At 25.0% G+C, this 12,088-nt stretch overlaps 1 protein-coding gene across 2 annotated transcripts; it reads left to right on the forward strand.

Annotated features, from left to right (window-relative positions):
• The first annotated feature begins 59 nt into the window (after positions 1–59).
• LOC132928734 (cytosolic carboxypeptidase-like protein 5) lies at positions 60–6,750 on the forward strand. Of its 2 annotated transcripts, none has more exons than XM_060993597.1 (12): positions 60–152; positions 381–733; positions 805–900; positions 967–1,142; positions 1,280–1,442; positions 1,518–1,696; positions 1,884–2,140; positions 2,212–2,477; positions 2,551–2,689; positions 4,172–4,379; positions 4,443–4,646; positions 5,549–6,750. In XM_060993597.1, the coding sequence occupies exons 2-12, from the start codon at positions 598–600 to the stop codon at positions 5,783–5,785; spliced, it is 2,061 nt and encodes a 686-aa protein (XP_060849580.1). In that variant the 5' UTR covers positions 60–152; positions 381–597; the 3' UTR covers positions 5,786–6,750. The 2 variants fall into 2 exon arrangements, 1 of the variants encoding a protein (XP_060849580.1); XR_009662059.1 differs by lacking the exon at positions 60–152 and adding an exon at positions 4,733–4,832 and having other exon boundaries at positions 160–733; positions 5,549–5,686.
• Positions 6,751–12,088: the final 5,338 nt, after the last annotated feature.

Genomic DNA, 12,088 nt, shown 5'->3' on the forward strand with positions numbered 1-12,088 from the left:
AAACAATGGACTGTATGATAAGATCATGGAAAAAACGACCAAAATCCTTTGAAGGAATAGTTAATTAATAATCAGCTGCTCAGCTTAACAACACATTACAGTATTACACAAAAATTACAATACTTTCAAGTTGGATCCACCTAATAGAAAAGGTATCATAAGCACCTTGAACATAATAATATTATTATTTTTTGCTTTCCGATTAGTTATTTTTTATTTATTTATTTACATTTTACATGTTTCTAATGATACCTATAAAATGATGTTTATTGTTCAATAATTTAATATTGTTATTATTTTATAGTTGTATTTGTCTGCACCAGTAATACAATTTAACTGTCTTGATTCGGAATCCGTGTATTTGATATTAATTATTTCAGATCATGTCGGACGAAAATTGTGAAATGTGAACGATATTGAAATATAACTCATCAGAAACTTTATGAAATTTTGTCTTAGGACGCCATACAACATAGCCAGTTACGTATTAAACTGTTATCGTACACAGCTGTTGCAAGTTTTCTCAACAATTGGTAAATTTCAATGTTTAACCTCATCGACTTTCCATGAAGCATAATTTTATTATCTAAGACTAAGATGAACGTTACCTCAGACGTTGTACCCGAGGTACAGCCCGGTGTGTTTATTCATAACTCATATACGATTTTGAGTAATTTTGAATCGGCTAATCTCGCTCGAGTGAAATATGTCAGCAAACAGATTCCTGGCATTGGTGCGATAACAATTATTAAACTATTTGTTTTGTGAGTGTATGCTAAGTTTATCTAATGTATAATATTGTAGACGAAGATTTGGAATTTCATTTTTGGACAAACCCAGATTGTGGTGGCACAGAGTTTGAATGCAACTACAAGTCATGGTTCTACTTTGCCTTAAAAGGTAAAAGTGCATTCAAGTATAATAATGAAAAAGCTAAAGATTTTTAATTGAGTTACTATTTTAAAGGAGGTACTCCTGGTATGCATGTAAGATTAAATATAGTGAGTTCAAATAATCAAAGTAAAATGTATAGTCAAGGCATGACTCCTGTATTTAAAGTTGATTTAGGAAATTCAGATAAATCAAATGAAAGATTTTGTAAAGCATCGTGGTCAAGAATAAAAGAAATACCAACTTATCAGGTATTTAATTAATGTGTGCATACTTAGTATGTATTCATTAACTATAAATAGTTCATTACATATAGACTACAGAGTATAGTGTATGTAAACTAAATTATAAGATCAAAATGAACCCTTCTGATAAGTGTTTTTTTTAGATTAACAATAATCAAGAATTTGTATTGAGTTTTAGTCATCGTTCTTTAAAAAATACTGAAGCTACAACATATTATGCTTTTACTTATCCTTACACTTACACTGAATTATGTAACAGTTTAAGTTTTTATGAAAATCAATTTCCATTATCGTCAGATTTAAGAGGTATTTTCAAATTAATAATTCTTTGAGTGTGTATGTGTGTTTATTTAATAAAATTTTATTTTAAAATATATTTAGAAAACAATGAGACAGACGTTTATTTTTATCGAGAAACTATTGTAAAATCCTTAGAAAATCGTTCTGTGGATTTATTAACTATTAGTTCCTTCAAAGGTATATCGGAAGAAAGAGAATGCCGTTTATTTGGATTATTTCCAGAGGAAAAACCTAGGTCATATGTTTTCAAAAATAAAAAGGTATTCAAATATAATAATAATAACATCAACAATATAACACATTTATAACTGATTTAATATACATTTAACATTTAAATGTTAAATTGTTTCCACATAATATCTGTCAATTTAATACGATTTAAATAATGATTTTAAATTTATATTAAAAAAATGATTAAACTTTTTTGTTTTAAAACTTAATTTATAGGTTATAGTAATGAGTGCTAGAGTTCATCCAGGTGAAACACCTTCTAGTTTTGTGATGAATGGTTTGATAAAATACTTAGTTAGTAAAGATGAACAAGCTAATATACTACGCCAAAATTATGTTTTTAAACTAATTCCTATGCTAAATCCAGATGGAGTAGCTAGAGGATTTTATCGTACAGATACTAGAGGTTGTAACCTCAACAGATTTTATCTAAAACCATCTTTGAAACTTCATCCATCTATTTATGCAGCCAGGTTTTTTAACTTAGCTACTTTTGTATTTTAAAATTATGTTCAATAAATTAAATCTGTGATATATGTTATAGATCATTGATCTTGTATCATCACTTTGGATATGAATTACGAGATGAATTAATTGAAGAAAATTCTACATCAATTTTTTGTAGTTCATCGGATAATAATGCTGAATTAAATACTAAAATGAAACCAACAATTTTAAATAACGATGTAGATTCATTAAATGTATTATTAAAGAAGAGTCAATCATGTACAGCTGATTGTCTTACAAATAAAGGCCTTGACTCAGGATTATATTTATATGTTGATTTTCATGGCCATGCATCCAAAAAAGGTTAACAACTTTTAAAGTTGTTTAATTTTAATTTTTACTGTATCTTATGTTTAATCTTTATGTTTTATACTAGGGATATTTATGTATGGAAATAATTTTGACAACATAGTTGATAACATTGAATGTATGGTTTATCCCACGCTTATGACTATAAACAATCAAAACTTTCATTACACTTCTTGTAATTTCAGCAAGCGTAATATGTATTCTAAGTAAGAATTTAAATTATTTTACTTCAGTTTTTCTTTCATAAAAGAATATTAGCTTAGTATGTATATTGTATAATATATATAAAGTAATCAAATTTGTGTTACAACAGTAGTGAAGATATCACCAAAGTTGAATAACATCACCATTATTTTAAGAAGTCATGATTAAAACCAAAATAAGGAAAAACCTAAATTATAGAACCATATACTATTAAAAAACTATAAAACCATATTCCAATACTATTAATATTATCTTAGTTTGATAATTATTTGCATTTTACTTACCTTAATTTCATTATTTATTAATAATAAGTTATTATGTACTATGTGTGCACTGTACAATTAAAACTAAAAACACTAAATTTAGTTTTTAACTATATTAGTATTAAACTATTAAAGATTAAAATATTTATCCCTGTTGGTAACTTTTTTCTAATTATTATTTTGATTCTGAGTATAGTCAAAAAAAAGTTAATATGTTTTTTTTGGAGGAAGAGTTCAAACAATAAAAATTCCCAATGCTTTGTAAAATATTCTGTAGAAAAAAACAAATTGATCATTATGTGGCACTAATAAATAATAAATGTTAGAAGACATTGAAAAGGTTTATGGGAGTTTAACTAAATTTCTAATTATTGATAGCCAAGTTGTCATACCTAGAAGTCTAGAATACACATAACTTATAAGTACTATTAATTTTGAAAAATTAAAGGCCCAACCAAAAGAATAATAATAATTAAATAGTGGTTAAATAATTAATCTTAATGTTTAAAAAATTATATGTATAATAAAATATAAAAATGTGCATTTCAAGTCCCCACAAATAATATTATTGATGATAATTTCAAGTATCTACAATTCTTTGGTTTTTAAATTACAACAAAAGAACAAGATATAGTTTGTTAAACTTAGGTTTTTTATAATAAACATTTCATTTATTCTCTCTTTTTTTTATTTTTCATATTCCAGATAAATATTGAGACATTTGTATTGTTTTTTTTTTTTACCCTTTGAAATGAACATAGATTTACTTTCTTATCAGAAAAGATTTGAAATATTGTTTTCAACTATAAAAAAAAAACATTAAATTTTATTGTTTTACTTTGAATGGAATTAAACAATAAATACAAAACCATATTACATTTTTATTATACTAACTAAATATTTTTTAAGACATAAGTAAAGAGTGAAATTAAGTTGCTCGTGATATAAAATGTATTTATTTACAATAGCTAATTAATATTTTTGATAAATTATAATTTATTTAATAATAGTTGTGTATATATATATATATATATATATACAATATACATAGTTTTATGTTTAATTACTTGAAAATGACCTTCTATTAGGGAACTGTAGATTTTACAATTTGATGGAGCTAATATTTAATTTTGTTTAAGTTTTGCAATTCAAAAATTAAATAATTTTAGGTAATAGTTAAATAGTTGTATAATGTATTGTAATTTAGTTTTAAATTTTTAGGGATAAGAAATTTGGTCTAAGTAAAGAAGGAAGTGGTCGAGTAGCTGTTCTTAAATATACAGGTCTTATACGTAGTTACACATTAGAATGTAACTACAATACTGGCAGATTTGTTAACTACATTCCTCCTAAAGTACATTTTGTTTCTGAAAGAAGACCTATTCAAAGTGTTATTCCCCCTAAATTTACACCAACCGTTTTTGAACAGGTTAAAAACCTACCATGTAATAAGTATCCAACAAAAATACTGTATTTCTTGAATTTTTTTTAGGTTGGAAAATCATTGGCAATTTCAATTTTGGATTTATCAAATTTAAATCCAAACAGTCGGTTAGATAGCAGTGAATTTAAGTCATTAGCAGGATTAAGGGAATTGTTACGTTCGAATATTGTTAATGATTGTAGCCGTAATCGGCGATTAGGATCTAAATCTACCAGCAGCATAAATGTTGATACACCAATTACATCAAAACAAGTAAGTTTAATATTTTATTTTATTTTAAAATGTTATTCTTTTTATATGCTCTTAGAAAAGCATCCATTCCAAGCTTTTTTTTTTAGTTTTTAAACTTGAAAAAGAGAACTTAATGGCTCTTTAGGTTGAAAGAGGTTCTCAACAATTTCCAACATTTGTGTATAAATAATGGAAATTAGCCTATAAGTAAGAATATACAATTCTATATATAGTTTTTCATTGTGGCTCTTGGTGATCTTGACATATACTTATGACTTGTACTTGCTTACAAATATTTAGCTTTGCTTGGTAGTAATTTTTTGTTTTAAATCAAACATTAGTATAAGTAATTTTATTACAGTAGAGTCCCTTTGATCTGGACTATCTGGAGTAAACGGAATGATGTTTTTTTTAAATTTAAATACTAATAAATATTTTTCAAAAAAAATAACACCGTATTAATCAACTATATATATGAATACATGAGTACTTCCCGAAAAATTATATAATTCCAATTTTGTATAAGTACCTACAATTATGCTATAAATAAGTACATATCTGCCTAAGAATATATATATATATTTATATCAATTATGTATCAATAATATATGTCTTATAGTAGATAACAATCAATATTGACATAAATCATTTTTATATAATATTTATATATATGTATATATATATAAGTACTTGAAATATAAATTATCCAGATTATCCGGATTTCCGAAGTAGTGATGACCACAAAAGTGAGACTCTACTGTATTTAAAATTATTGTCATTTATATTTTATATAATTTAATTTTTTAAATGTTTATTGATGATGAATAAACTAAATACAACTTGCTGTTAAATATTAGATTGATATTTTATTTATTTACATAAATAGTTTTGTTAGATAATTTAAGCTATTCAATTTATTTCAGATAAAGAAATCTTCAATATCATATGATCTGATGAATCCGTCTACATCCAAATTATTGCAACCCATTATGACTATTGCTGTGGCACCAAAAAGCAAATCAGTCTCACTCCGTAAAACTATTAAAAAAAGTGGAATATTAAAAAAAAATCAAAAAAAACGTAAAATGACACCAAGTAAACAAAAAGCAGTTGCAAATACTTCAGATAATATAATATTTTCTATTCATAACTGTCCCTAGTATAGAACATTAAGATTAAGATAATATAAATTATTTCTTAAAAAAAAATTAAGGCAGTTAAAAAGTTGTCGACGTTTTTTAGATGCATGACTATGAAAATCAACATTTAATAAGGTCTCTTGGTAAAAAGTCAGTTGAACAGTTCTTTTTTTATAAATACATTTAACAAAACTAAATTATTATTTAAAATTGTTGGTTTCTTTTTAGTTTATTCGATATATTATACAACAAAATATTATTACAACTTTACAAGCAAGTATTTAATTTATCATAATTTCTAGATGCATTAGAAAAGTTGATGTTAAATTTGTTGTGTCCAATACATTTAAATTGATGTTTCAATTAGATCGCCTCACAATTCATATCCAATATGATGATCTAAAATTGAATATAATGATTTAAAGTTATAGTATTTAGAAAATAATTGATCTTATACCATTACACAATTTAAGTAAACTATGGAAAAAAAATAAATAACCAATTAATTTACCAAGACCAACATTAATTATTTGATTTAAATGGACTACTACTACTACTACTACTACTACTTACTACTACATAATAGCATACTCTTAAAATATTTATTATTATTTTGTTTTGTATAAATCAATATAATTATATATTAAGGACTTAAATTTAATTAGGTGCTATACTGATGATTTATGATCTATTTAAGATTATTTATAATTTTTTTAATAATATCTTAAATATCCTAATGTTTTTTTCATTCTTAAAAATTTCCTGAAGACTGTTTGTTTATTATTTAATAATTTAATCTTGTTGTTTTATTTATAGTTTTATATTATATTTTGAAATAAAATAATGATGTTAGTGTTGGTTTAATCACAAAATAAATGAAAATCATTTATTCTGTTGTTTAACTATATAGATTATAGGAATATTATACATGATTTGTTTGTTATATTACAATTTTTTTAAATAAATAAAGGAATAATATAATAATATTTTTGATATTCATTTTTTAATTGTTTTGTAAACTTGTGTTATTAATATAAATTTGATGGATTGCATGTAATAGATATAACACTGCAGACAATTCACAGCTTCTGACATTAGTTGGTCATGTGAAAATATTGTTTTTACTAATTCAATAAATTATTATGTCTCTTTCAAAATGACTAACAGTCTAGTATCCTGAACTAAGTAATTTCTTGACATTTACACTAACCAATAACCTATTTAAACTGTTTTTCTTTATCAAATAATAACTCTATTTAATTTCTTAGCTTTTCAGTTGGTTTCATCCTTATTTCTACATTTAGTCCTAATCAACACATTGAAAGTACTTGCTGCATGACAAGCTACCTTAGATTTTATGAAGCGAATAGCTAATAAACTTAAATTACTAATACTTCTAAATTCTTTATACCTACTGTGCATTTGTCAGATCAACATTATAGCAAAGTTCTATCCTTTAGAACCCTATTACACCCTACGATTTCTTGTCAACTGAGAAGAGTTGAACATAAAACTTGTCAGCTATGTGCCTACGCCTACTTAAAATTGATTTCCCTTCCCCTTCACGATAATTGTTGTGTATTATACATCTAAACTCAGTTATTTAGACAATGGACACCACTTTTTGCTGTTTGCCGACTATATTATATTTAAATATCTTTTAATGTGTTATTAAATACCTATTATTAATTATATATTACCTAATAAAGATTGTTTTTTCACTAAGTAAATATTTTAATGTAGCCAGCTTATATCAACCATAATTGTTTTGTATTGTAACTTTCTTACAGATTGTTAAATTTGTTAAAAAAAAAAAGTTTAAATGTTTGTGTTTGAATATAAACGCTCTATTATTATTATTATTATTATTTAAAAAAATAATAATTTAAAATACCTGACAATTATATTTGTCTATTATTCGTGCCATCCTAGAAGTTCTTCCTTATGGCGCAGAAGTCAACAAAAACATATTTGTATTTTTTCGTTATTAATTTATTTAAACAATTAAAATTATATTATTTATCCTAAATACTCGTATTTCATGTCAAAATAGTTGGATAAAATCTACAATGCTTCATTTATTCAAAAATATACGACCAATTAGTCGTCGTGGCATTCAGTACCTATGCTTTTATTCTATCAGATAATAGATATACTAGGATATTTTGGATTTTTTGTGGTTTTATACTTGCTGATTTCGTCACGTATGCTATAAATACTATTATACTAAGACAAATCAATAGGCAATAAAAAAAAATCAATAGTCTCAAGTTCGAGTGGGGACCTACGAGTTCACATTTTAAACTATATACCTATTTATATATTATTTATTATTATTAATTATTATCATTTAATGTAACATTATTTATAAAACCGTAGAGTAAAAGAATATTTAATAATTACTAAAATGATTCTATGTTTTAGTAATTTAGTAATGCTGTAAACCTATACCTATTACATAACTATATTTTGTTTTTGTAGAAGCCATAGTGTAATTTTTTTTAAGAATTTTGAACGAGTTGCTGTGTTTAGTTTCCAATGGTATTTTGTTGTACATTGTTGGACCAATGTCTAATTATATAAGAATGTAGATTGTGTTAATTTTTTATACATGGTTGGTACTTTGATGTTAAGTATTTGTCTAGCAGTTAGTATACTAATATACTATACTACTATTATGCCCGTGTTCTGTTATAAAAATAAGGTTATTTTTGATTGTATAAGGAACTGAAGCTTTGCAAAATAACTTTCTTACCTACTGCAGGTAGTACCTAGTACATGAGTACATTCATATTATTGTTTAAGTTATTTGTGTGGTATCTTGAATCTTTTTTTAGAATACCTACATTTTAGTATTTTATTTTATATTTTTATAAATGGGTTTATACGTACCCCCCCCCCCCCCGCCCCCATAAAAAAATATGATTAATTACTTATGGATTCTATTAGTGTTTGATACACAACCAGTACTATATTTAGTATTTACACAAGGACATTATGGGCATTTGCCAGGGCCCATGCAGGTCAGGGGCCTACATACTAGATTTAATTATTTTAATTTAATTTATAATTTATAATAATAAATTAATAAACCTATTTATTATTTTGTCCGGGGCCTAACCGGAGTTACATTATTTTTTTACATATTTCCATTGTAATATTATATTATTATTAGATATATTTTATATTTCAATATTTGTCAAAAAATGTTTCTTTATTTGTTTATTAATGTTACTTAAATTATTATTCCATAATAAAGTGATTATATGTATCAGAATTCAGAAATATAACTATGTATGTTATATAAAATAATATAAATTTGTTTATTATGAAAAAGCGGATATAGGTACTTAACACTTTAACAGTAACATAACAGTTATATTTCTGTTACATATGTGTTATTCTATTTTTCCTCATCTGTCGAATAACTCATGTTATCTTGCTAATAAAATAGATTTTATTATTTAAATAATAATGTTTATTAGTTTTTTTCAATTTAATAAAAACAAACGTGGGCAGCGTTTTAATGTTGTACCTAATCAAGCACATATCCTTTTAATTTAAAAAAATAGAAACTATAGTTCATTCATATTTGTGTAATTTGGAATACTTAAATACATAAAAATTGGATTTTTGATGAAAAATTTAAGTTGTAATTTTAAATGAGTGAAGAAAAATAGCTCAGGGATAACCCAAACAAATGTTGGTCCACTATCAACTCCACTCATCTAAACTTTAAATTATTTTAGAAAATTATCACTACTAAAAAAAGAGCTATGATGAATTTGTACACGAATAAATTATTAGTCACTTGAAATGCAATAAATAATAATTTTTTTTTAATTAGTCATAAGCAAAAAAAATATACCCTAATGAATAAGTAGAATGTAGATATACTAGTTGGAAATATTATGTAATTAATATTATTCATTTTCATTTGTATATTATAATTCAAATTTCATTATAATAGATAGTAATATTAGATAATAGTATTATTAGTAGAAAAAAAAAACAAGAAATTTAATAATTACTTCAACAAATTACAATATTACACCATGTGCACGGTGCAAAGTAATCGATTATCTCTATAAATGTTTTTTGTTTTCGTTAATTTTTTTTTTTTTGTTTTGGAGTGGAAATAATACTTTGATTTTTGACTTCAGCGTTCAGCCTCTCTTTGAAAAGAAAAATTCATCTAGTGGGTACTTTGGGCCTTGGGGGGGGGATCAAAAGTAAAAAAACTTCAGTAGTTTTCAAAAGCGTCAGGAAAAACCCTAAAAACTTTATAAAGTAACGAAAAAAACGAGAATTTTTATGCATAATCAGTTTTCGACAATACCGATTTTTTTATTTTGCTGTAACTCAAAAACGAATTTTCACCGAATGTTTATATTAGCGTTATTTACTAACGATATTCTCCATAAGTTTTCTTTTAAATAACTCCAAAAAAACTCCAGCGTCAATATAGCAAAAATATTTTATGAGCGTATGAAATTTAATTTTTTACGAAATCGCGTTATGCTACAATTTAATTATAGGTAATAAAATAATATATTATATCCTATTAATTATACTAGACTAACCAATCATCTCATCCGTTCAGAATCGTTTTTCGTATACAATGATACATACCTGTCATTGCATTCAAATTTAACACGTCCATTATAGTGACCTACTCTCCATCTCTACTATACAGCAGAGTGACCCACTTGCCCACCCTTTTTTGTGATTACATTTACATAGGTAATTTAGTATTTTAGTAATTATATTATTGAATACTTTTTTTTAATGAAACTTTATGTTTATATTCAAGATTCAACTATGTAGACATATAGTTCATAGTAGATCTATACAATTTGTTTTATGATTAGGTACCTGCATATAACTGAACTATTAAATATCGAAAAAATAGGTAGCAATTTGCAGGTATCAAATTAAAACATAATCAACATCAGCAGCGAATACATTGTAAATACCTGCACATAATACAATTATTACAACAGCATTACAATTTACAGCAGAGTATAACAGAACTACAGAAAATTTATCAATTTATCATTGTTATAGTTATATTAATTATTTTAATACAATGAAATAAAATATTAGTTACCTATAGAATTTCTTTGGTTATAGGGTTTCCAGTCTATGAGATTTTGATATACAATCAGAAGGAAATCTTCGTTTTTAAACTTTAAAATTTAAGTCATGACTTTCATAATTTTAACTTAATAAAAAATATGAAAATAATAAAATAATATACTTAGTATAGTTAATATATATATATATATATATATATCTCCGCACAGAATTATTTTTCCTGTGCACTTTTATCTTTCCTCTTTGATTTCCACCAATGAGGCAATGATTTAAATCATAAGAATAAAAACCAATAAATGTCTTATGGCATTTTGATATATTATATACTCGTACATATAAAAACGACAACACTAAAGGTCGGGCAACGTTCTAGACGTTCTTATATACAATCTATTAGTGGAGAGTAAAGAGTATAGGGAATGGAGTTCGGCTTCGTTTCATATTCATATATTAATTTATCATATCTTACATATCTATCTACTGTAGACAATTATAGTATCATAGTCTATGATTCATAGACAACAACAAAATTTATCTAAATAGCAGATCAGAGTAACTGACACGCAGACATAATATTAATACTTAAGATGACGTTATACCTGCATGTATTCAGTATTGTCTCTGTCTTACTAATGTAGATCATAGCAAATTTTCGTTCAGCAGAACACATTTTGTGATGTTAGCTTTAATATTAAAATAAATTTACCTATTATCAAACTTAAAGGTAATAATGTTATCTAGGGCATCTCATAGGCTTTTATTGGTATTTTAACTTTTAAGCGAGTTACGAGCATTTTAATGTTTTAATATTTTACATAACCATAACTCACTTAAAAATTAAGATATCAATAAAAGCCTATATGATATGCCCTAAATAATATTCTTACCTTTAAATTTGATAATAGGTAAATTTATTTTAATATTAAAGCTAACATCACAAAATGTGTTCTGCTGAACGAAAATTTGCTATGATCTACATTAGTAAGACTGAAACAACATATGCGGGTATAACGTCCTCTTAATAAATAATATTACGTCTACGGTCTGACGGATTCTGTGTTCTACTGTTCTATAATTGTGTATTTGTGTGCTGTATCAGTATTTACTATTAAATTCTTTAACTTATGTTAATTTATTATGTTTATGGATTTATCATCAAAATACAATGTAGTCGTACTATAATTACAAATACTAATACTGACAACACTGTTCCCAATCCTTGTTTTT

This window comes from Rhopalosiphum padi, chromosome 4 (genome assembly GCF_020882245.1).
Source record: "Rhopalosiphum padi isolate XX-2018 chromosome 4, ASM2088224v1, whole genome shotgun sequence".
Taxonomy (NCBI): domain Eukaryota; kingdom Metazoa; phylum Arthropoda; class Insecta; order Hemiptera; family Aphididae; genus Rhopalosiphum; species Rhopalosiphum padi.

What these genes read in the sequence shown, in the direction of transcription:
- LOC132928734 (XM_060993597.1), top strand. Translation starts at nt 598, where the DNA reads ATGAACGTTACCTCAGACGTTGTACCCGAGGTACAGCCCGGTGTGTTT. An exon ending in CCATCTATTTATGCAGCCAG is followed by an intron (nt 2,141 to 2,211) that starts GTTTTTTAACTT and finishes TATATGTTATAG; the next exon opens with ATCATTGATCTTGTATCATC. An exon ending in AAGCGTAATATGTATTCTAA is followed by an intron (nt 2,690 to 4,171) that starts GTAAGAATTTAA and finishes TTAAATTTTTAG; the next exon opens with GGATAAGAAATTTGGTCTAA.